The 27349-nt window shown below is 39.7% G+C and overlaps 2 protein-coding genes across 6 annotated transcripts in view; one reads left to right on the top strand and one right to left on the bottom strand.

The window, feature by feature from the left end:
• LOC139465029 (E3 ubiquitin-protein ligase HECW2-like) overlaps positions 1-6371 on the bottom strand; it is a 76692-nt gene extending 70321 nt beyond the window's left edge. For 4 of the 5 annotated variants that reach the window (XM_071246699.1, XM_071246702.1, XM_071246701.1 and 1 more), the window contains exons 1-2: positions 6355-6371; positions 4738-5229 (exon numbers count right to left, since the gene is read on the bottom strand). In XM_071246699.1, the coding sequence (XP_071102800.1) occupies positions 4738-5020 (283 nt within the window). In that variant the 5' untranslated portion in view covers positions 5021-5229; positions 6355-6371. The other variant, XM_071246700.1, reaches the window with a different exon arrangement.
• A 286-nt stretch (positions 6372-6657) lies between these two features.
• Positions 6658-24743, top strand: LOC139465030 (BRCA1-associated RING domain protein 1-like). Its single transcript, XM_071246704.1, has 11 exons — positions 6658-6722; positions 8781-8837; positions 9813-9991; positions 13806-14866; positions 15672-15752; positions 16197-16369; positions 17354-17459; positions 18649-18772; positions 20431-20532; positions 21930-22051; positions 24402-24743. Exons 1-11 carry the CDS (start codon positions 6658-6660, stop codon positions 24741-24743), a joined length of 2412 nt encoding a protein of 803 aa, XP_071102805.1.
• Positions 24744-27349: the final 2606 nt, after the last annotated feature.

Below are 27349 nucleotides of genomic sequence, written 5' to 3'. Positions count from 1 at the left end.
GCTTTGTAAAACAACTAAAAAAACCTGGCCCAATAGAATCATATTTTCTCTGGCCATTAGGCACCTGTCTATTCCTGTGTGTCATGTGTAACTTCACTTCAATATTAGCACGATTAGCCAGTCATATTCATAATCATTAGTTTCAATGAATAAGTGAGAATGTTTTGTAACTATTATCAACACAGCTGTTTCATTGATGTTTGAATTACTTTGTTTACAACAACTCAATCTCAACAAATTTAAAGAAGCTATTCGTGAGCAAATGAGTGACTTGGATTTATTGCCACTTTAAACAGTATTCCCGTCATATCACGGTCTGTCAGCTTAATGTGGGAGGAAAGCCCTAAGCGAAGCAGACGACTGGGCCACCCGTGCCCTCACAGTAACTATAAACAAAAACAACTTTTCATATAATAATGGATCAAATGGACAAAGTAATAAATCTTACTGTAAACATGTGATAAGGGGGAAAAAGTATTGTGCTTCTGAACCTACCAACTACACCTGACCCACAACGCCTCTCAAATCTTGTGAGTGGGGGGAAGGTTATAAAGGTCTGACTTTTTAGTTTGTCCTAAATACACTTAACACCATTCACCTTATCACGTTTATACAGATTAAGAGTTTAGTTTACATGCAACCCAACATGAAAAATTTCATAACGAATAAAAAAAATAATTCTTTGGCTACAGAAACTTTTATCTTTATTTCAACCAACCCAAGCCACATGAAAAAACAAACATAAAAAAAATAAATTAAAACATGTACTGATGTAGACAAAACAACAAATCTAGTGTTCCGTCACTGACAGACTTCTGGCACACATCTCCTTGAAGTAACCAACTCGGCCACATTCAATCAGGTTGAGGTTAAATCTAATGACCCAAACTTCTTTTACAGACTCCATTTCATTTATTTTCATGAAAAATTTAAGTGATTTGTTTTTCATGTAAATTATTTCAAAAATGAAATTTTAAATCGATAGAAAACACCAGTAACTATTGATAACCTTTCATTGATGTTGCCACACAGCTTTCTATGCATTAAACATGTTTAAATAATGCAAATCAGTATTGATGTCCTGGATGTTACATATAGCCACAGACACATGCACACCAACATGATCAATATCTGCAAGCTTGGCCTATACATAGGATAATGCCATTAAACTTTGTCAATAATCTTGACGAAGAATATGAAAAGTTCTTTCCAGTCATTTCAAGAAGAAAATCAGTTCGCTTGAATTAAGCAGCGCCCTTAAAACTAGAAAGGCTCCTGCATCGAGCATCAGTCTTTCCTTAGAACACTTGCATGATCAGTACACTTAGTGAGTGAGTTGGGTTTAACAACACTTTTAACGGTATTCCAGTTATATCACGGCGTTTCAGCTTAATGTGGAGGAAAGCCCAAAGTGATGCAGGTCTCAGACATTTACCACTTCGGTGAAACCCACGAGCACGGGTATGGTGCTGACAAACCTAGAAACATAATCAGGGCGAACCGGGATTTGAACCCACAATCATAGGTTTGGGGCGTGCCCAAGGAACGCAACTCTGCACAGCAAATTGCGGTGCCTTAGACGACTGGGCCACCCGTTCCCCCTTGAGTACACTTAGATAACTGTCCGGGTCCATAGGATGAAATTTCTTTTCTGAAGCCGACAATAGGGCCTACAGTGTCACTTGTGTTCATGGGAATTGGTAAAAATATCACAATCTGTGCCAAACACTTTTCAGTCTAGGGGCCCCAACACGGCTCTCAGCATCACTCGTGGTAGATTTTAGTGTTATTTTATGGACTATTATTAGCTGTGTTTACCAGACCAAACAGACTTTTACTAGACTCTGGCTTCGGACTAGAGGCTTAAGTTGCAGACTGATATCAAGACAGCTCATTTTTAATGAGAATTGGTAAATATTTGATTTATTTCTCTGAATCCTACATGAAATGAAAAGCATGTACCATACAATGCTTTAGTACAATTTTATTAACACTCCACTGCTCAACATGTTTAAAACAAAGAAATCTACCAGAATGAGAAGGAAACATAAAATCTTATTAAAATCTGATATTTTACTCAGATTCAACACCTCCACAGGAAGTCACGTCAGGTGAACTTTCTAATCAGCCAATCAGCACTGAGGTTTCTAAATTCTTGGTATGAGTGAGTGAATGAGTATCTGATTGCTGCATTTCGAAAATAAACCAAAAGAGCAAGTTCCAAATGTAGTGGCCATGATATAATATATTGTGGATATTGTACATATCCTGTTACCTCTCAGTGCATTTGCATCTACAGTAACACACAAAAGAGAGAGCTATTGGAGAAATATTTTGGTGTTCTGTGTGGGTCCAAATCAAAATTGTTAAGAACAAATAAAGCCATTTTATAAACCTGACATCTGGATGGCTCAAGGGCCCATGTTAAAACCGTAATAGGCTATTAGCAGTCATTTATATTTTCACACGTCATATTCAATATCAGTATCCCATACTAATTTATTGAAGTAGACTTTTAACAATATAGTCATGATAACTGGAAAATAATCAATCACAGATTTCATGATCAATTCCTAAGTAGGGAATTCAAAACTAAAACATGTAAAAGTTTAAGTCAATCACATGATCAACATTGATGAAATCTAATCATTTGCATTGGGAATAACATTGGCAAGACCCGTGAAGATCCGGGGTAGAATACATGGAATAGGTGTTCAGTAGGGATGTTATGATTCACTCGCGTATTTGGTGAATCGAACCGTATCCATTCATGAATTGAATTCGTTATTCGTGGTCACTAGAATCGAATATTTATGAATATGCAGTCATGTGCATTTACATACCCTGACCCTTATAATATGCATAAGAACATATTATATGCATAGATTTCATCAAAGACAACACTCTTTTATATTTAATTTGACAGTATTGTAGTCACTGGTCATTGTCGCATTTGAGCAGATACTAGTATCTGGATAAGAGAAGTATATAAATGTATAATAAATTAATAATTAACAAACCATGTCAAATAATTTATGTTGTTATTGTTTCACTGTATATCATAAAAAATACATTAACTGCTGACTTGTTATTGTATTAGTTAATATATATTCTTATTCGTTAATTACCCTATATTCATGATACAATTCTTATTGCAGCCCTAGTGTTCAGCAACCCATGCTTGCCGTAAAAAACAATCAACCAACCAACCATGGCAACACCACTAGCATCACTACTAGATGCAAAATACTGCATCTTATACGCATAATTTAATTACCGTATTCCATGTAATAAGCGCCCCGCTCTAATAAGCGTCCACGGCGATATTTGCGAATATATTGGCTACTGAACAATCCCAATTAGCACCCCTTCTGATTGATCAATGTACACAAGACTTATTTATTTGCGCATGATTCGCACTTGTGTGTTATATGCAACCTTAACCTTATATGCAATTAAATTCTGGAAAAATATACCTGTCGTACATGAACACGAAATTTATCTTACAACTCTGTTTTTTTTTCACCAAAATAATATTTTAATAAGAGCCCCCTATTTCTAATTTTGAGAGCGCCCTCGGCGCTTATTATGTCGAATACGGTAATATTTATGTCATCTCTTATTTTCTGGAAATTATTTCAAAATAAAATTGTGTATACATCAGTGTTAGAATTTGGCACTAGTCCTGTAGTCCTTGCCAAACTGCCCAGTAGTTAAGGTATCATAAAGACTAGTAGAAATATGCCATTTCTAGGGGTTTAGCTATATGTTATCATTATAAGGACTAGTGGACTAAAAATGTTAGTTTCTACCGCTGATACATCCTTCAAGGTACAAAATAGTTATATAATACATTTATAGGAATTGACTTTCACTTTTGTGTGAGTTCACAGGAGTAGGAATCTAACATAGTTAGGGCTAACCATTCAAAGGGTTACAAGCTCCGCAGTTCATACAGATTGGCCCTCACTCCATGAACATGATGAAGGCGTTCATACCTCAATGAACTCACACAAAGTGAAAGATAATACTTAATTAAAAATTCAACAATGCCATTACAACATGTCTGTTGCAGTAAGCTTGCAGAAAATATATTGTATTGAATCAAATGTAATTATCATCTCATGGAAGATGTGAAAACCAAAGCTCTTAGTCGATCCTTATCAGAAAAGCCAAAAATACTGTATTTCTGAATACAGTAGAACACGGATATAACGAACACAGATAGAGCGAACAAACAGATACATCGAACTGTTAAAAAACCTATATATTATCATATAAAATGTACATACATTTGAATCACATGATCTGTAACTGCTTAGCATTAAGGCAATGACAAAGACCCCTTGACTTCATCAGTCCATGCTGGTATTGGTACTCCCATCACTAATCACGCTAATACCAGAAAAGTGAGAAATAAACTTTTCCCTTGGACAACAGTGATCCATATCCAGTTTTGGAAATTCATGCTAGGCAGCTTGCCCCGAGACTATTCATATTGTGCTGTTAAACCCAGACTATGATGCTGCTGTTGCTGATAATGGCAGTCCTCAATTGTTAGTAAAATGTGAGGGCTATTATCATGATTATACTTTACCAGTTCTCTATATCTGCAGGACAGTGCCAGAACTAGCTACAAAACTCAGAGGACTAGTGAAATACTGCGGTTTAGTCAAATATGTTTTGTACTAGTCCTTTGGAGCAGTCATTAAAAAACTAATTTCTAAAGCTGCTTACCTGCAGGGAAGAGGCCAATCCAATCCTTAGCGCCGACATCCTCTTTGATATCCCAGGATACAACAGCAGAACTGTCCACTCCTAGTGTGAACTCATACTTGTCAACTGTCAGCTTTGACCAGTTCTGCGGACTGATTAGATTCAAGTTGGAGTCACTGTTGCTCCTTTCTCGTAACGGAAGGGGCTGAACATTGGACAGAGCTAACGATCTTGTTGAAGGGACAGAAAGATCATCAATAGAACTATAGTCCGAGTTCTTCCTTGTAATACTACCTTCCGCCATACTGTCGTCACATACTACATGGTCTCTTTGATTCACAATCCTTGAACCAAACACCTAAATTTAAGACATCATGGTTTTTGTCTTTTGGCCATTCTTCTTTCTGAGGTAATAGTGTCTACTCCATTTCCTCTAAGTTCTTGAGATGTAGTTTTGTTCCTCAGTGGGCAAATCCTGGACCTCTACATTTCACCATCTGTAGGACAGCTCTCCTAAGCAAGAGAAAAGGTTGCCATGATTATCAAAACATGTACAAAACCTGGAATATTAAACATTGTCTTATACTTGTGACTTTTTGTCTTTAAGTATTCATTTGAAAAGCAATGGGATTTTCTAAACAAAATTGAATGAGTTATAATGGATTTGGGTATTATCTGCGAACAAAATATGGACAAAACAAAAGCTGATTTGATTTCTGTATCAAAATACAAGTATAGAGAACTCGAGTCTATCTGATAAAAAGAATTCAACATGTTAACATAGTCATTTTTCACAGCAGTCTTGATAACAAATTCTCACATCATGCATTACTATAAACACATAACCATAATAACATGCATCAAGCTTATATTCATATCTTCTGAACACACTGAAATGCTAATTATGTTGTCCATTAACAATTTCACAAAAAAAACTTCCTTCTTTCACTATGCTAATCCTTAAAAAAAATCCCAATGTGTTGTATCTAGAATGATGTTAATGGGTACTGTTTTCACATGTCAGTGTCATCATAATCATTAAAAATTACATATCACAAACTGGATAATTAGTTAAAATTAAGTGCCCTGTATGTATATATCTTTCAAAATCAGCTCAGATGTTTCATTTGAAAGATAAATGTTACATGGAAATAAGATCACAACGTTTGTATTCAACACAAAGTAGCATTATGGTAAACAAGCCCTCTAGCACGAAAACGTGATAAACCTGCCAAAAGCACCACTTATCTAGAACTGTCAAACACGTCAAAACAAATGTCAGGGAGTACCTCGGTCCAGTGTAAGTTTACGTCGATGGCTATTTCTAAGAAACGTCGTTTGATGGTTCCGACATATTGCTGAATACTTACTTTTGTACCTGCGAACTGAAATAACCACACAAAAATTGCTATCGGCCCCCTGTATCTGCGAAATCAATTAAAATGAATAACTTGTCTGCCCAACCCACTTACGTATTAGTCATAATTCATACACATAATACAGTCAAAACTACTTGAAGTGAATATTATACGTTAAAACATACTTAAATAATTTGACCGGCAACGAAACTAGTCTATTATCGACAATAAAGAGATCAATTGTCAAAGTTTTCGGGACAAAATGTATCATTTCTCGTACCGTCCTCCATCGTGAACACGGGATTGTGGGTAAATTAGATTTCCTTCCCTTTCCGGTATAAACATGTGATATTTCTTTAAAACTATTTATATTATGATCATATTTGCCATGGGAATTAAGGTAGGATTTTGCCTTGGTCCCGTGTATTTTGTATTAAAATAGGATAGGAAATGTAGACATTGTATAATTTGGTTTTTATTGTTATCTATAAATTTAAACTATCTAAGTAGAAGTATTTTCTGTTTTCACAAATTGTATGAGTTGTGTCATAAGATCTATGTTTATATGAAACGGCGCCAAAACATGGCGTATACGAAAACACTGAAAGCTCTAGATGTTTTGGAAACTTCACTGTCATGCACGCAATGGTAAAATACTTCAACTTTGTAGAAAGTGTTTATTCTTAGACTCACAAAAGAATCAACATTTCCCTTTGTCTTGTCAAGTGTCGGACACTGAAATTTTCAGGGAACATTGACACTGACAGACCCGAGATTTGAGTGTGTGGAGCATATGAATGCTAAAGTCAAAGATGTTAGGCCCCCGATGACAGTTACTGCTGGTGTATAAGTTGACAGAGAGTTGATCATAACCACGACAACAAACAAATTATTGACTACAATCGTGACATACGTCTTAAGTTTTGCACACCTACAGCTTTTGACATGTTTAGGAATTGAAGGGGAGACTGACGAGCTGACCAAGTGATATTTTTATATCATATGTCCACACTGTTAAAGGGTTTATGCAATCCACAAATGTTGTGAGTGGGCGTAGAAAACGAATATACTGCATCCCAAGAGGTGCACAATGAATTGTAGCTACATCACATCGAGAGTCATGGGTGTAGGATACACCCAACTCCCCCAAAAAGCTTTTGACCCGACTCGCCTAAAAAAATAATTTTTGAGCGAACTACGGTCGGTTTTTGTATTTTAGAATAAGTATGTAACTATCAATACATAGTAATGCATTTTATACACATAATGTACCTAAATGTTTGTGTTGTAGTCTCAGTCCCAATAGGGTAACCGACTGGGCCCTGACTCACTGACTCAACATGAAGTGCAGATGTAAATATGACAGAAGACAAATTCTATGGATGATACGTTTTTTTTATATATTATTTCCATGCTTGTGTATGAATATACTAGTAATTGTGATCATTAGGCCTAACCTAAGTTATATTTGCCAAACCCCTACCAAAATATGAAATATATTTTTTAGGCGAGTCGGGTCAGATTGTTTTAGGCAAGTCGGATGCAACTCATGGGTGTTTGTCATTTCCTCTATCGATCGTGACCACTATTTCCACATGATCATGCATTGATTCATTCCATACCTAATTAACATCATTCCTGTGCCTAATAATAAAAATTACTGAATCAAATTTATTTTTTGAATATTAGTTCCCATTATAATCCCGTAAGTTCCATGAATTAAGATGAAACCGAAAACAGAATATGTTTAGAATACAAATTCTTTCATAAACTTGTGCTTGCTATAAATGGTGTTTAAAAAATATGAAATATTTTGAACATCACTGGACTTATTATGTGACATTGTGTGTGGGATGATAGTGGAATTGATGACATTCGATGACCTCGGCAACCCTGATGCTATGATGACATTACAGGGCATTGTTTTGCCGATATGTCTTGCAACAAATTTCACATGTGATGTGTTTGTAAATTTGATAGGAGCATATATTCCATTTGTGCTGCACACCAGGCGACTGTCAGCTCATGGTTATTTGGACATGTTGTAGCATGTGTAGGGCCTGTATAGATCACTGGCCAGGTTAGAATATATTTACCGTATTCAATGTAATAAGCGCCCAGGGTGCTCACAAAATTAGATATGGGGGCTCTTATTAAAATATTATTTTGGTGAAAAAACAGAGTTGAAAGATCGTAAATTTTGTGGTTTATGCTGACAGCCTGAAATGTTTATATACGACAGATATATTTTTCCAGAATTTAATTGCCCATAATTAAGGGTGCATATAACACACGAGTGCATATTATACACGAATAAGTAAGTCATGTGTACATTGATCAATCGGAAGGGGTGCTAAGTGGGATTGTTCACTAGCCAATATATTAGCAAATTTTGCTCTGGGCGTTTATTAGAGCGGGGCGCTTATTATGTCTAATACAGGTATTCTGAAAGAGTGTCAAACAACAAACAAACACCAACATATAGTGATAGTGTAAGTGACAGCAGTGTTAGCAACTTATATTTTAACTTGAAGTCGGTAAATTTTGTTATCTGGCCATAGACAATTGCGATGCATTGAATCGTTACACTCATCATGTTTACCATGTTTAGGAAACATAAACGATTCCTTGAAATTTAAGGAACTATGTAAGCAGTTGTCATATCACAGGATGATTATTCACACAGGTTTTTATTTTTTTCTGCAGCAAGAAACTTCATCCCACACTGTGTACTCTAGGTGCTTGCGATCACTTATTTTGTCGGTAAGAAATTCTTGAGTATGAAACATGTTTAATTGATTTTAGTTGTGTTATTTTAGTATGTCATATTGAACATGTTAGAAAATACTCAGGTCAACATACTCACAGAATCTCAAGGAAGCTGTGATTTTTTCAGCACCAAGACAGGGGTTTATTTAGACCGATATTCAGCCCCAAATCTGCAGCAAGACCAGGTCAGAGGCCGATATTTAGCCCCAAATCTGCAGCAAGACCAGATCAGAGGCCGATATTCAGCCCCAAATCTGCAGCAAGACCAGGTCAGAGGCCGATATTCAGCCCCAAATCTGCAGCAAGACAGGTTTATTTAGACCAGGTCAGAGGCCGATATTCAGCCCCAAATCTGCAGCAAGACAGGTTTATTTAGACCAGGTCAGAGGCCGATATTCAGCCCCAAATCTGCAGCAAGACCAGGTTTATTTAGACCAGGTCAGAGGCCGATATTCAGCCCCAAATCTGCAGCAAGATGGGTTTATTTAGACCAGGTCAGAGGCCGATATTTGGCCCCAAATCTGCAGCAAGACCAGGTTTATTTAGACTAGGTTAGAGCCCAATATTCATCCCCAAGTGAATCTCATTTAAATCAGGTCTTAGTTCTTGCTACCGCTAAACAAAGATTTTAGGACATCCCATTACGGGTCACGACAGAACCATGAAAGAATCCCTGCAATTAATTGCAGATTAACCCCTTGAAGATTCTTGGTAAGTCTTCAGCAATCCATGGGGTTAGTCTGCTCATGATGTTAATCGCTGGATTGTTTGGTCCGGGCTCAATTATTTACTTCATTAGGTGGAATAATGCTGAGTGCGGCGTTATACAACAAACGAATGTTTTACCTACCTGACGCTACACGGTGCTATAGGTGTAGCGTCAGGTAAGTATAAAAACATTGCATTTAATCATATTTGCAGTCTGTGATGTGGCCAGTGAAACATGTTTATATTTTTGTTTTTTAACAGTGATTGCTGCAGTTCCTTCCTGGGTGCAGTTTGTCCTGCATGTCAGATACCTGCCCATGTGAAGGATGCCCAGGTGAACAGACAGCTGTCAAACCTCGTCAGTCTCTGTAAGGAGCTGGGGCGGATTCTCACCTGTAATCAAGACAAGACAGAATGGGGTGCAATTACACGAGATGCAGGTACAATAAGGCCATAATAATTTCAGGGGCAGTCGGGTAGCCTAGAGGTTAAAGCGTTCGCTTGTCACGTCGAAGACCCAGGTTCGATTCCCGACATGGGTACAATGTGTGAAGCCCATTTCTGGTGTCCCCCGCCGTGATATTGCTGGAATATTGCTAAAAGCCGCGTAAAACCATACTCACCGACTCACCCACCCATAACAACTTAAAATTTTTCCAACTACTCAGTTAGCTCGAAAATGAAAGAGTGACGAGTAACCTTCCTGGTCACTAGCTTCCGGTCTGCTTCATGGCTCGGTGGTGCATCCAGTGAGATGTGTTGCTGTTCTCTGCATACACAGCTCAGGAAGTTTCCACTACCTTCGGGGGCGGTCGGGTAGCCTGGTGGTTAAAGCGTTGGCTCGTCATGCCGAAGACCCGGATTCGATTCCCGTCATGGATACAATGTGTGAAGCCCATTTCTGGTGTCCCCCGCCGTGATATTGCTGGAATATTGCTAAAAGCGGTGTAAAACCATACTCACTCACTCACTCACTCCACTACCTTCGGAAATGTGATGAGATAAGCAATTAGTATGAGTTAGGATAAGTATAAATGATATTTTTACTCCAAAATACATTATTATCATCTGATGTTAAAGAAATATTACAATTATTATATACACTAATTATGCATGATGACATCATTCATAGCCATGATGATAGCCACAGTCGGTAAATTACAGTTATTCAGAGCTCCAGATAACGTTTTGAGCAATTGAGTTTTTACTCTAGGGTTTCTATTTTAATTGGGTTATTACATTTTTCATTGGGTTACCAATATTTTTTCACTCATCTATTCATCACTCTATTGGGTTTATCCCAAAATTAGTGAACGTTTTAAGATTTAAAAAAAAGTGAAATAATGTTTTTGATGTACATTACTGTTCTAAATATATAGGCTTGACTCAGAAAGTAAATTAGATCGTAATTGTGTTTAGGAAATTAGCTCCGTTGTATGCATGCTGAAAAAGCTTCATTGCGTATTTACCAGTGTCTGCTCTGGCTTAAATTTTCTTTGGGTCGCTTGGACCCCTTCATCATAAAATTAGGGGTCCCAAACAAAAATGGAGGGGTCCAATTTATAGTATCATTATATAACATAAACAACAGAAAACAGTGGTTGTGAAAAATCAGAAATAGTTGCGCAACTGCAAAATATCAACAAACAGGCAAAGTGAGAGAAAGGTTCACATCAGGGCACATCCTGCTCTCATGACCAAGAGGATTACATTAAGGGACAAACCATTTCTTAAAATGAAAATTTGATACTAATGAATCTTTATTTTAACACAAAACTATCCATGTTCATATCTAACTTCGTAAATGAAAAGGCAGTACACGGGTTATCAGCAATTGGTAAGGGGCCATTTGTGAATGTTTATATCTAGATCTTCCAATAATTTGAAGTTTATGGATTCAGTCAAGTTCAATGGCTGTTCTGTGGCTACTGTACTGAGTAGTGAGTTCCTGTCGTAACTGTGACAATGATCAATGAGTCATAACATAATTGGGATATCAAACGGTTTTTTTAGTAAGAGTATGTTCAGGATCCAGCATTTCCTTCATAAATCTAGTCAACAATGAACATGTTTCAGGTGCTATAAATGTTAAAACATGTCAGTTACACTAATAACGGTTCTGGCAAAATGTGTTTTGCAATTCTTAATATTATATAACCCACAAGAGATTGAATTATAATCAGCTTGATAAATCTGTTGTAGAATAACTAAATATTCAGAGTCTGCTAAATGAAAACAATGCTTACATTCAAGTGTTCGCATTTATTCTTTATCATATACAGTATAAAATCTCGAAATCCACACAACCAGTCGACTGTTTACTTATGCAAATCTACGCATGACATATTTCATCGCATGATCGAATACAGACTCGTTGCGGTATGTCACGGCTACTTGTACACACGTTAACTTTTTTATGATAGTTTCTGGGATGTTTTAAGAAGTGGAATTACCCCTACCTCCATTCGAAATTGATTAGAAAAAGTACCCATTTGTTCAAACGAAGTCCCTTGATCACACCTCGGTCGTATGTAAAATACAAAACAGGACGTGATGTAAACCATATAACCCACAGAGGAACTTTGTTTACCGAACTCGGTAAAGAAAATCAGCATCGATCAATCCAATGAACAACAAAAAATTTGTGAATCACATATTTAATAAGTTTATAAGCGTGCCCCATTACGATCCATAATAAATTAACTACCGCGAAAACATAGCGTACCATCCTACACGGTCGCGGGTCACTGTTACCACGTTCTGAAGTATACCCTTGATGTGCCGGGCTATTTTTAGTTTGACACAAGGTCGGAATATTTTCGACCAATCATCAAGCTAAATGAATTACGACTATATCCGACCTGCTTAATATGCATCACCTGATTGGCTGAACCAAAGCTACGGACCATACCGAACATTAATACATGCAAAACCGAAAATATATATAGGTCAAGAAACCGGTTTGGGTATTTGTCATAAACAGGGAGAGAATAATGAAACTGGTTTGGTTTAGCAAACGGAAGTGTTAATCAACATGCTTCCCTGTCTTGTTTGGCTACAAATACCTTTACGCAAAGACGTAAGTCTTTGATTTACGATAACAGTGTCAATTCGATATGAAATTAATAACGCCCCAGTCACTGCGTCCACAAGACCCACACATGTTACGCAGGTGCGTTCAAACTCATTTTTGTGCGTCCAAGACGCAAAAACGCGCTCTTCAGCCAACACTGATTTACGCATGCTGTTTTCATAAATTTTGGTTTTTCATTTGGTACATTTTGTTTCTGTACTCAAGGTAATTGAAAGTTATTGGGTTTTGAATAATTTTTCTTTTTTTTTGGGAGGGGGGTATTTTACGTAAATACGTTGCTTATTTGTAGCTCTGGTTATTGAAACACTGCTGTGCATGGTTTGTGGACTTGAATGTTTTAATAGTTTTAATTCTGACCATGACATACAGTGACAATGTCCTAATCATGCTAATTAAAATATTTGCTGGCATACTTGAGTCTTGATTTTAGCTATTATTGATTTGAGAAGGTCATAAGGTGTCTAAAGTTTCGTATGAACTGTGACCATGAGATGAGTGAGCAAGGATACTGCTGAATGCTATGCATATACTAGTGTTGGGAAATGTTTTTGGAATCATTAAATAGCCCGGATCCAAGAATGTATATTTTTTTCCATTCAAAAAGGATGTTTTACAGCTATAGTGACCATTAGACTGGGATATAGTTACCTCAGCCACTGACCGTCTCCGTGGTCTAGTGGTAGAGCGTCCGCCCACAGAGTGGAAGGTCCGGGGTTCGATCCCCGGCCACGTCATTCCAAAAGACGTTAAAAGATGGTATTTGTTGTTACCCTGTCTGGCGCTCGGCATTAAGGGGCTAAAACAAGGACTGGTCGGCTCAGTATACTGTGTCTAAGTGGGGTATTCATGTTAAACTGCGGCATGGTATCTCAGTGGGCTAGCACTATAAATCGGCATCAGTCCTGACTAGTACAAGCAGCCACACACACACACACACACACACACACACACACACACACACACACACACACACACACACACACACACACACACACACACACACACACACACATGCACGTTGCTATATAAGTGCAATAATCTTGGACGCGACGTTAAACCCTATTTCACCTCACCTCACCTCACCACAGCCACTGTCCTATATCTGGAATAGTGCTGAGGGTGCATTTTCTGCAACAAACTTATTTATGTTTATTTTGCAGACCAGTCAATTCAAGATCTGCAAGAGAGCACTCCACAGTCTGGGCAGCTGCATCACACGTCTAACACAACAGACACAATATCAGACAGACAGACAGAAGATAGTGGTATTAGTAGCTGCAGTGTATCGGTCAACAATGTCATGGTCACGGCAGGTCAGGGGGATCAGACACAAGGTGACGAGGCTGGATCTCACATTGGGAGGAGCCTGAGAAGGAAGAAACAGACATCTAAGCCAACCAGATTACGACAGTCTGTGGAAACAGAACAGAAGGATGAAGATGGAAGCAGAGGGGTCAGGTCAGGTCGCAGCAGGTCAAGGAGAGGTCAGAGGAAGACGCAAGATGCACCTATGGAAGATGATGGAGGAGGGAAGATGACAGATGAAGGTCCTGAAAGGAGGATGTGTGATTCACGGAGTGTTTCTAGAAGCAGACGTGGAAGTAGAAATGTTTGCGAAAAGGAGTTGCAGACAACCTTGACCCAGTTACATGATGATGAAGCTGCAGATGATGATGGAGGTTGTCCTGATGCTGTGGAGGCTGGGCAGAGTCGGAAAAGAGGACGGCCAGGGAAAGGTGTCCAAACACCAGGCAAGGAAGGCAGTAGGAGAAGCAGCAGCAGACAGACAAAGGTAAAACCTGCAGATCAGTCAACAATGACTCAGTTCTTTGACTATGATGATGATGTCGATGAGTTGCCACTATTAGACATGCCAGATGATACTGACAGCAATGTTACAACCAAAAGTAACCCAGGTAAAATTAGCCGCGGAGCCGGATCGGTATCGAAGGAAACAAGGAATGGACATGGAAGACCTAAGAAGCAGGCCTCTTCTAATACAAGCACACCATCCAGTTCAAGTTCATCAGGTCAGTCTGCAGATCAGAGGAAGAAGGGGAGGAAGTGTGTAAAGAGCAAGGAGAAGACCTCGCCTGTGTTCCGGGGGAGCCCGAGGAAGAACGGAAGGAGGGACCTGGATGTTAGCATCGTGGAGTCAAGCATGGGACACATCAAGCGTAATGCCCGGGGGGAGACTCAACTGCATGTTGCAGCCATCAAGGTCAGACTCTTTTTAAAAGATGGCTAATAATTTAGTTATTTAAAAAAGAACAGATGCAACTTGGCACTCATCGGCTGGGTCGAATCAGTTTGTCACATGTTGACGGTGTTGTGAGGGTTAGAACAATTTTATGTCTTTCAGGGTGTGACCTCACTATTCAGGCAACTAAATGATTCAGGTTAAGTTGCATCCCTAAAAAGGATCCCAGTTTAGGCTTTCTTCTTTTGTGTTTTTTTTTTAAAGAATAGTTTTCAAAAACCATAGCACTGATGGTAAAACATAGACATGAGCATTTTTGTAAGTGATATCTTAGAAGTACTGTCAGCATGGTCAGTCAGGGAAGTAAGTAAAATTGAAATAAAAAAAATGGTTGGTTTCAAGAGTTCCCTTCCCTTGTTGATTTTCACCTGTTGATGATTTTTTTCATTACTGTGGGTCTCCATTTTCAAAAGTAATGCCTCAGTCACATTTGCCCCTGAGGGGCCTAAAATATGTACGGCCAATAGCAATTATAGGGCCGCCGCAGCATTCCCAGGGTCACATACTGTAGCAGTCACATATGTTAGGGTAGCCACACAGTGTATTTTGAATTTGTGGAGACAGAGAAACCTGCGGCTGCCGTACGGCCTTTAGGGCGTCCCTGCGGCGGCCGTAGGTTTTTGACAAATACCAAGGCAGACGCAAGGTGGTCACAGGGGACCATACGGAGACCGTGCAGCCAGACCGACGCTACCGCTACACCGTCAGATCTTCACGGGTGAGGAAGGTATGAATTTGTATCAACATTTGTCAATCTATGTTCCAGGGAGATGCAGACAGAGTGATGGCATTGCTTGAGGCTGGTGCCGGCCCAAATGTTCGTGACAATGCAGGGTGGACTCCACTGGTATTTCCTCTATTCATATTTCATGTAGGAAAATGTGTGGGTTTCAAACGAATTTAACTTGTTGTTTATGGTTGTCAATTTTCTTAGTGCCATTGTGCTTATCAGGCATATATCACCTCTGAAATAAGACCCAGGAAGATTCGGGATAGAATAGGTCTTCAGTAACCCATGGTTGCCGTAAAAGGCGACTATGCTCGTCGTAAGAGGCGACTAACGGGATTGGATGGTCAGGCTCGCTGACTTGGTTGATGCATGTCATTGATCCCGATTGTGTGGATCGATGCTCATGATATTAATCACTGGATTGTCTGGTCCAGACTCGATTATTTACAGACCGTGTCATATAGCTGGAATATTGCTGAGTGCGGCATTAAACAACAAACCAACCAACTTGTGCTATCATTATTAATGTTCAGTACATATTTTGTAATGTCCATCTTGTAGCATGAATGTTGTAACCACGGCCATGCTGCTATTGCTGAGATCTTGCTGAATCACGGGGCGATGATCAATATCCCCGGCATGGATAACGACACCCCACTGCACGATGCCGTGACCAACTACAGACTCGATGTGGTGAAGCTGCTTGTGTCCAGAGGGGCTGCCACAACTACCAGGTTAGTGGGATCCTCATAGTGCTCACAGAATTTCTATGTTATGTTAAAGATGGCCGCCATGGCAGCCATATTGAAAATGCCATTTTGGTAAATTACTCACCCATTTCTTTGTTCAGCAAGTAGGGGGTACGTTCCATAACATATGCTTTATTTCCAAATAATTGGACATTTGGCTGTGCTGTTGCCTTTCACCTTAGCCTTGATGTTAATCTTGTTTTGTGTCATCTCTGATATGCTGATATGCAAGTCTCTCGGTCTTATTCCTTTGGGGATTACAGGAACCTATGCTGCTAATAAGAAGCAAACAAATGGATCGGGTGGTCAGGCTTGGTGACTTAGTGTGGATCATTGGTCACGAAATAAAGCACTGGATTGTCCAGTTCAGATTGCTGAATATAACTTTTTCAAACCTATTCAGGAAGGGTTTTCCCTGTAGTCTAAGCCATCTGTGTTGAATTTTCAGTGCAGAGTTGCATCCCTTAGCCAAGCCAGGATTCACCAGCCATTGGTTCCTTTTCTCTGGTTGGTTGGGGAGGCACAGGTGGCCCGTGGCCCAGTCGTCTAAGGCGCCGCGATTCGCTGTGCAGAGTTGCGTCCCTTGGGCACGCCAGAAACCTATGATTGTGGGTTCGAATCCCGGTTCGCCCCGATTATGTTTCTAGGTTTGTCTGCACCATACAAGTGCTCATGGGTTTCACCGAAGTGGTAAACGTCAGAGACCTGCATCACTTTGGGCTTTCCTCCCACATTAAACTGACACACCGTGATATAACTGGAATAATGTTAAAAGTGGCGTTAAACCCGATCACTCACTCTGGTTGGTTGCGCTGATAGTGATCCTAGTTCTGTCAGCCCCTATCCATGCTTGCCTTTTACCAAACTGGTAAATGTCTATGAACTACTGTTGCCTTACTTCTTAAATGAATCCGAAATAACTGAAATACAGTCAAAAGCTCCCAACCTCAGACTTGCTGACTATTGCAGGAACATGAAGGGGCAGACGCCACTGGACTTGGCTCTAACTGATGAGATGAGACAAGCCCTGAACACACCAGTGTCAGCAGGACCAAGCCAGGCTGATGTTTCTATGGTCAGTAGGTGTAGTGTATTGATAACAAGATCATATATCTTTTGGTTGGAATACCCGTAGGTTTTTTATTTCCAGTTACAAGATCATGTGAGCCATTTTTTTGTTTTGTTCCCAACATGCCTTCGACCCAAGTGTGCTAAGTAACTTCCTGTGAAGGGAGCATTCATTTTTCCATGTTAACTATGTAACAGTAGGGATTCTGGGTTAGAAGAACTCGTCAGTAATTTGTGCTTACTATAAGACGCACCTACAGAGTCAATCAATCTTTATTTATGTACTATATATACTACGGGGGGGGGGGGGGGGGGGGCATGGGGGTCCCAGCCATCTAATCAAAATTTCAAATATTCCTCATTGGAAATATGTGTTGAGTCCTACTACTAACAAAGTGTATACCAATTTCCACTTCATTTTGAGCACAATTGACTGAATAATGGCCATTAATAGATTTTCAGAGATATATCTAGACCTGCTTGAAGGCCGATATTAACCCTAAGTCTGCAGCAGATGTCAGTAAAACTTCCCAATTAAGGCTGTTAAGGCTGAAAAAAATAATAGTCTTGGTTCTCATGCACCACCCGCATCATCATAAAGTCTGCTGCATGTTTTGTTTTTATTTCCATTTTCCAAAAAATATATAAATCTTAATACTTAAACACAATGCACAAAAAAAATTGAAAATGGAAACAAAAACGAAATGTGCATTGGACTTTAAGATAATGTGGGCAGTGCTTGAGAACCAAGACTTACTTTTTTTAGCCTAATATAGGTGGCTTATATCTTAGTATGATGGCTTGGTCGAGGATACTTACAACAGGGCCATTTCATGAAGAGGAATGGCTGTTATGTTGTAATACCACCAAAATTAAGAAAATTAGAACTTTAAACCTAAATCCCAATTTTGAACAATATTATAATTTGTTCCCAATTTGCCTTAGTTTGCGGAGCCTTAGTTTGTGTCAACCTTTGCGAACAAGAAGGCATGTGGATTTTCAGCTTCACTTGTTCTGTGATTTTGTCGGAGATGATTATTATGGACAGCGCCATGACATAACGTCACTTGACTTTTAGTTGATCCATAGTGTCAGAGGGCTGGTTGCATGGAATGTTGTTCTGATGTGAGAGTATACAGGCCACATTCACTCATCGCGTTTTCATACAAAGTTTGTAATGCGTAGTTCCATTTCAGACTGAACAGGAATATCTGCCTCTGTGCTTCCTGGGTACTGCACTGTCGAGGGACCAAGGCAGGACACTTCACAAGTGTGCATCTATGCTCCATGCTAAGGTCGTAGAGCGTTTTGTACCAGAAGGTAAATAAACTTATTCCGTTTCAGGATACACCAAATGTATAAGTTGACGATATTATCGCAGGCTCTGTTTTATGGTGGTATCGATACATCTTGTGATCCACAACCTGTCGACTGTTTACTTAGGCAAATCCAAGCACAATATTTCTTCTCTTGATCGAATACAGGACTTGTTGCGGTATGTCACAGTTATTGGTAAGTACACATGTTAACTTTTTTATGACAGTTTCTGGAATGTTTTGAAGTGGAATTACACCTACTCTATTTGAAATTGGTTAGTAATGAACCCATTTGATTGGACAATGTCCCTTGACCCATCCTAGGTTGCATGCATACTGATAATGCATAATCCAAAACAGGAAGTGATGTAATCCACATAACAAACACGTATCACACCACAAAATGGTGATGCCACAATAATAAAGAGTTGCTCGCCCTTGAGTTGCTGATGACGGGTGCTTTGTTTTCTGAACTCGGTAAAGAAAATCGGAATCGATCAATCTTAATTGATATGTCATAAAAGTTGACCGAAGGCCAAGAAACATTTTGCGTATGAAATATTTAATAGGTTGATAAGCATTTCCCACAACAATTCACTATGAATTAACTACCGCAATAATAAAGCGTACCATGCTATAAGTGGGATGTTTTATTTCACACTGACATATAAGGTGGTAGAGTAGCCAAGGGGTTAGGGTGTTGGCTTGTTGAAATGCTGAAGACGTAGGTTCGATTCCCATGTGGTGCAGTGTTTGATGCATATTTCTGGTGGCGTCCCTGACATGATGTGGCTGGAATGTTGCTAAGGCCATATTAAATGTTTTCTTGTTTCTCATCTCTCTTTTTTAAAAATGAAAAGGTAGGCAAACTTTAATTAAGTTTTCAATTTCAATTACCCATCCACTCCAAACCTAGATTCATTATATTACTAAATGATAACAATGATTTGAAAAGGTTCTGATTTTTCAAGTTGGTCATGAGGATGGGTTGCATGAAAAAGTGCAAATTTAAAAAGAAAAGTAACTAATATGTTGAACCTACTTTTCAATTGTAAAAATATTTTTAAAACTTCAAAGTCTGTCTGAATTATACATCAGCAATATGAGGGAAATGTGATGTTCTTGGGCATGTTGAAAAACAAGATCGTGATTGCCCATTGGGCAATAGGCTTCAGTCCCGTGAAGATCCGGGGAAGAATAGGTCTTCAGCAACCCATGCATGCTGTAAAAGGATGCATGCTTGTCGATAGAGGCGACTAACGGGATCGGGTGGTCAGGCTCGGTGATTTGGTTGATGCATGTCATCGATCCCAATTGCATGGATTGATGCTCATGACATTAATCACTGGATTATCTGATCCAGACTCAATTATTTACAGACCACCGTCACATAGCTGGAATATTGCTGAGTGCGGCGTTACACAACAAACCAACGAACCAACAATAGGCTTGAAATGGTAACTTTTCAGAAGTTAGCTGGTTTAACACAACTTTGACATTTAAGTTTGTATCTCTGCTATCCAAAATGTATTACTGTTGTTATAAATGCGATGCTTAATTATGCGAGCAAAGACCACTCGCATTTTTCACATATAATTAACGCTTGTGTTAATTTCAAGATGTACAGTATGTCTTTCACTGTGTATTTTTATGTTATTCCAGTGACACACGTGATCACATCGTGTAACCAGCAGGGCCAGTGTCCCCGTACACTCAAGTTCCTGAATGCTGTGCTCGGTGGCAAGTGGATCCTCTCCATAGAGTGTAAGTACTTCTCACACACAGTGCAACTTATCTCCGTGGTTCAAACAAACAATTAAAAGTACCTAATTTCAGCATCAGTCCTCAAAGATTCCTTGATTTTAGGTGTGAAACGATACAGGAAGGCCCGATACACACAGGTCACAATACAATACGCAACACGATATACATATTTACGTCAAATCGCATGGAAACGTCTTGACAATAAATATTTCAGAGCAAGTTCTAAAGGAAAAGGGGTGGTGGGGTAGCCTAGTGGTTAAAGCCGAAGACCCGGGTTCGATTCCCCACATGGGTACAATGTGTGAAGCCCATTTCTGGTGTCCCCCGCCGTGATATTGCTTGAATATTGCTAAAAGTGGCGTAAAACCATACTCACGGACTCACTCTAAAGGAAAAGCTAGCTGTTGACATGTTTGTAGCGGCTATATAGTGAACTTGAAACGATAATTACAACACATCTTGCAATATTTGACTGTCAAAAATTGGGGAGGGAGGGGGGGCATTAAACAAGTATTATGTAGTTTATATTAGCAAGTGTATCGTCATGTATTGATAAGTAAAAACTTTATCATGTTTCGAATCATTAAATAAGTCACAGTGCACCGATGTATCGTTTTAAACCTCCTTGATTCTGGACATGTGTCAAGGAACCTGACATTTACTTGAAGTTGACACATTCTGTAACAGTAGACCAACAGCTAAGGGCAAGAAAGTTTTCAGCTCCTGTTTTGAAAGCAAATATTGCGTCTTGAGCTGGCAACTGAAGTATAAAACAGCTACTAATGTGAATATATTTTGGCACCTGTTATCACTAACCTGTTGTCAAAAATCATCCTTTGAAATGACAATTTTTTTATATTTGCCCGATGAGATATATTGCTGTTTGTGTGAGGTAATCTGAGAGCCCATTGGTCATCACTTGCTGATTTCCCTCTCCCAGACCATGTCTTGATTCGCTGGTTAAAAATAGCGACTGCACTACAAAGTGTTGTATGTATTGAAGGGTGATCGATCAGGGAACATAGGGTATACAAACCTTTGAGGTTTTGACAATGTGTTCCTCCATGTCGTTTTTTACTGTTGTTAAATGAGGTAAGTTGCATGCGATGCATGGAGTTGGTATTGTGTGTAAGGAGCTAGAGTAGTCACATGACCCAACATGGTGACGTCCATGGATTCGTCGCAAGCTATCATTCATTCTAGAGTAAGTATTCGAAACTTGGTAAGTTGATGACGTATGAGTGTGATAGCGGTGAGGCGACAAATTTACTATGGCGATGGTGTAGTAAAGACCGTTTTGATTGGTACAAAGTGTTTGTTGAGTTTGAGTCAAATCTGGGTTGTCAACAAGTGAGCATAAGGCCAGGTGGAGATACAACGCTATTGTGATGTTCCAGGGCTGGACCTGTGTCTGGAGTACAGGCAGAAGGTGTGTGAGGAGGCCTTCGAGGTCCCGGGACCCAGCACCAACCCAGACTCACGAGCTGCAACCAAGGGCAGGCTGAACAGGAGACAGCAGGTGAGTGCATGTCATCATCAGTGTATCTTGTCTTTGTGTATTTATCAATCTCATTAACATCAGATCTAAGTTCTCGCTGACGCTAAACAAAGATCACATTACGGGTCACGTCAGAACGACCTTTCATGAACTTTGACTGATCACTGAAATTACCAACAAAAAGACGACATTAGCCAATTAGAAAGCAGCTTCCTCGAGCTTTATGGCACTTGTTTCAACCTGGCGACTTCAATTTCAGACTACGCTTAAAAAATATGTTGAAACAGTTCTCGATTAAAATTTTGAAAACTGAACAAAGGAACATTCCGGAATGTCTAATATATGGTTGAGATTGTATGGCAGTGCTTCCCACGTACTGTGCAACGCTTCTTCCGTTCAAATGTTTATCCCATGGAACGAGAGATAGACGAAAATTGTGACGGAATCAGTCGTACGGGCCGTAACTGTCGTTCAGAATACACCGTGTGAACGTTTTCGAGGTTGCATAATTCCGACTGTCACTTTCATGATCTGGTAAGCGACGGTTTGATTGGTTGAATGAAAGGTTGTTCTGACGTGACACGTAATGGGATGTTCTCAGATCTTTGTTTAGTGATAACGAGAACTAAGATCTGATTTTAATGAGATTGTGTATTTATAGGACTGAACTCACTTAAGTCTGCAAGAACTAGACAGTCCCCAGTATCTGAGGACCTGACGTGTGGCTGAATGTGTCATTACACTGATGGAGTGGATCTTTGCTCATGCTGTCAACCACTGGTTTGCAAGTGACTCAGTTCAAGACTCAGTTCAAGACGCAGTTCTTTAAAAACCGACCAGTCCTTGTTTTAGCCCCTCAATGCCGAGTGCCAGACAGGGTAACAACAAGTACAATCTTTTAACGTCTTTTGGTATGACACGGCCGGGGATCGACCCTCGAACCTTCCACTCTCCGGGCGACACTAGACCATGGAGGCGGTCAAAGACTGCTAGGATGCAGACAGCATATATATGTACATGTAAAAACAGTTGTTCTATTTTGTCCATTGCTTATTACTGCTCAGTATTTAACTTCTGCTTCCATTTGTAAAGCGCTGATTAAGATTGGGCTGTTAATGTTTCCACCTTTGTTATCTTATTAATTACTTTTGTAATTTCAAAAACATTGTGTTCCTCATAATTTAGAAGTTAACCTCCATATATTCTCTCACTTATTCACTTCCCTTATGTTCGAATAAGACCATATTTTCTTGACTATAGTACGCCCCGAAGCATAATGAGCACCCCCTCTTGGGGATGCAGTATTTAGGAAAAAGAGATTTTTTGTACTCAATCATGCACTTTCAGGTCATTCTAACCCACTGATTAATCCTTGTTATGATAAATACCCTGGACCTATTCTCTACCAGAGGGGGCACGGGTGGCCCAGTCGTCCAAGGCGCCGCGATTCGCATTGCAGAGTTGTGTCCCTTGGGCATGCCAGAAACCTATGATTGTGGGTTCGAATCCCGGTTCGCCCCGATTATGTTTCTAGGTTTGTCAGCACCATACCCGTGCTCGTGGGTTTCACCGAAGTGGTAAACATGTGAGACCTGCTTCACTTCGGGCTTTCCTCTCACATTAAGCTGACACGCCGCGATATAACTTGAATACTGTTAAAAGCGGTGTTAAAACCCAACTCACTCACTCACTCTCTACCATGATTTCGTTTGAGTCCAGTTTGAATGGAACAATGCAACAAATAGCCATCCAATCAAATTACACTCATAAAAGTAGAGAAATTCTGTGACATGTTAGAGATGGAGGGGACAAAACACAGACTTGTTTCGGAATGAGTATACTGTGTCTGAGAGGGGTATACATGTTCAACTCTGGGGGATGGCATTAGTCTAGAGTAGTACGGGGGTGGTCGGGTAGCCTAGGGGTTTAAGCGTTAGCTCGTCACGCCGAAGACCCGGGTTCGATTCCCGACATGGGTACAATGTGTGAAGCCCCTTTCTGGTGTCCCCCGCCGTGATATTGCTGGAATATTGCAAAAAGTTGAGTAAAACCATACTCACTCACTCACTCACTCACCAGAGAAGCACAAGCAGCCACACATACAAACATGCATGCACATCGCTATAGAAGTGCAATAAGCTTGAACACGGCAATGTTACCTAATAATCAAGAACTTTTCAGGGCCCACTTGCACAAAGTGATGTCACGCTAAGATGATCGTAACTTACAAACTTTAACATAGGCTTACGATAATGTAAGCACTAATATGATTGTAACTCCCAAACTTTAACATAGGCTTACGATAATGTTAGCGCTATGATCGCTCATGCAAGTGGGTTCATCATGCTTCACGGTTTTCCTTGTTCCCCAGCTGCCTGGCTTATTCGATGGCTGCCAGTTCTACTTCTACGGAACCTTCCACGAGCCCACTCCCCAGAAGGAGGACCTGCAGACCCTGGTCAAGAGTGCTGGTGGGAAGATCTTCTCCCGGGAACCCAAACTGCAGAATATTGATGACTACGACCAAACGGTTCCCTACCATGCAGAGGCCACCAGTGCCCTTAAGGACTGCAGTGTGTTCATCATTCATGACAAGAGGGTGTCTTACCCTGCCATCCAGTCATCGCGGATGTGTGTGCTGCCTGCCAACTGGATAATGGACTCCATAGCTTCATTCCGACTCTGTGATCCACCGACCACGGGAAGAACATAGCACCATAAACAGATATGTAGGTTTCTTTCCCATGTGCACTCAGGAACATGTTCAATCTCATTAAAATCAGATCTTAGTTCTCGCTATTGCTAAACAAAGATGTTCAATCTCATTAAAATCAGATCTTAGTTCTCGCTATTGCTAAACAAAGATCTGAGGACATCCTGTTAAGGGTCACGTCAGAACGACCTTTCATCCGACCAATCAGTGCGTCGCTTACCAGATCATGAAAGTGACAGTCGGAATGTATTTTCTAATCATGCAACCACGAAATATTTAACATGGGGTATTTCGAACAACAGTTACGGGTTTTATGATTATATCCATACAATCTAGGCCATCTATAAGCCATTCCAGAATGTTCTTATCAGTTTTAATTTTTTTATTCGAGAATACGTCAAAAAATGTTTCGAAGCGTAGTCGCCAGTTTGAAACTAGTGTTGTAAAGCTCGAGAAAGCTGCCTTCTGATTGGCTAATGTCGATTTCTTGTCAGTCAAAATTCGCTAAAGGTTGTTCTCACGTGACCTGTAATGAGATGTCCTCAGATCTTTGTTTAGCGGTAGCGAGAACTAAGATCTGATTTTAATGAGATTGGAACATGTTAAGCAAGGCAAATGTAGCGACATAAAGCATGCACAAGTACAACCTATTATTAAAAAATGCTTTGTGCGTGTTCAATGATTTTTTTGTCAACCCTACCCTATCGATCTTTTAACACACTCAATACCTCTAAAGTTTATTTACCATACTACATCACCAATCCCTGTTACGTATCATTTGTTATGCTTTCTTAGAGTGACATCATCAAACTTCAAGATTATGTTCCATGTTGCTGTTATGTTTTACAGAAATGCATCATTAATTCACCTGCCAGACAGCAGACCGGCCTGTTTCAACCTTGATAAATTTATGGAGTGCAATCTGGTTTTGTTTGATACAACTTAGCTTTCATACTGTGTGGTCAGGCTTGTTGACTTGGTTGATACATGTCATCGATCCAAGTGCGTGGATCGATGCACATATCAATCACTGGATTGTCTGGTCCAGACTTGATTATTTACAGACCGCTGTCATGTAGATGGAGTATTGCTGAGTATGGCGTTAAACAACAAATATTTATCATTAGCTTCATATCATGATTTCTAAGTGTGCCCCATCTTCCCCAGGCAAGGGAGTTAACCAACTGTAAAAATCCAGTTTCCTTGTAATCACATCAACTTCTATAATGTTTGATGCTTATGGACAGTATGTTTCGTACTACTCATATCTGGACTTCTTTACTTAAGAAAATATATCAGTCTGTACCACAGGTAATTTTGATACAGACTCACACGTACCCTTTGAAAACTTGGGGTCACAGGCACAATTTAGAGAGCAGTGTTTGGTAACTTTGGTTGTTGTATTAAAGACTTTGTTCAAGAAAATAGTTCGCTTGTCACGCTGAAGGCCTGGGTACAATGTGTGAAGCCCATTTCTGGTGTCCCCCGCCTAGATATTGCTGTATGGCATTAAACCATACTCACTCACTTATGTGAGTATAGATGTCGATGACAATCTTTTGTTTGACAAAACAGGGAATTGAAAGATTCACATTTTATTTACAAGTTTCATAAATAAATATGTTCACATATTATAGGGAAGTCATGAAATCAATCATTCTTTCATAGCAAAATGTTTGTATGCATTATCAATGTAAATGTGGATAGTTTTGCAACAGTGTATTTGCTATATTCTATGCAGTCCATAAACCAAGTATTAAAAGGATTGGTGTAGGTCTATGCCTTGTCATTCACATGGAATCTCGCGGAAGGTCAGGCTTGATCCCTGGCCGCGTCATTAAGGACTGGACGTTTCTGAGTTGGGTATTCATACAGCAGCAAATCATTGGTCCGGACTGCTACAAGCAGCCATATGACGGACACAATCTTAACGCGCTTTAAACCCCATTTCTCCTCAATAAACTTCCATCAAATGAGTTGGTGTGCATAATATCAATTTTCTCAGGGAGCAGATTTTACAGTATTGCTCACCTGGCTATTTACGCATGACAAAATATACATTTGCATTGTACATGTATAATACTGCAAATATTTCGTGGATGGCAAATCTGACAGCATGAACATGTACTTCTCTAGATACAAATGTAACAAATCTTGAACCGTTTAAAGAGGCATGGCTGGATCCCCAAGGCAAATGCTATTGGCATAAATGTATTATTCTCTTCATAACAAACAAACTGTTTATTATTTGGTTTGCATGTCAGCCCCTCCAATTTGAATCCCCCACCAATGAAGAATGCTTCCAACCAAATATGGTTGATATCTATCTCTTAGTTCCAGAGATGTTGTTTAAAGCAATATAGCCAAATTACACCTATTTTGCCCAGCCCATCAGCCTTCCATTTGTACAATTTTGAATTATCACCACCGGAGAATGCTTCCAACCAAAAATGGTTGATGTCTTTCTCTAAGTTCCAAAGGAAAAGTTGTTTAAAGCAGTATAGCCAAATTACCCCTATTTGGCCCCGGCCCTCAGCCCCCTGGGGCTTTAGCACTACCGTTTGAACTATTTTCAATCCCCACCACCTAGGGATGCTTCCAGTTAA

The sequence above is a fragment of the Haliotis cracherodii genome, unplaced genomic scaffold (genome assembly GCF_022045235.1).
Source record: "Haliotis cracherodii isolate W230 unplaced genomic scaffold, xgHalCrac1.p SCAF_17, whole genome shotgun sequence".
NCBI classification, from domain to species: domain Eukaryota; kingdom Metazoa; phylum Mollusca; class Gastropoda; order Lepetellida; family Haliotidae; genus Haliotis; species Haliotis cracherodii.
The sequence above is the reverse complement of the archived record's forward strand: the minus strand, read 5'-3'. Positions and strand labels throughout refer to the sequence as shown.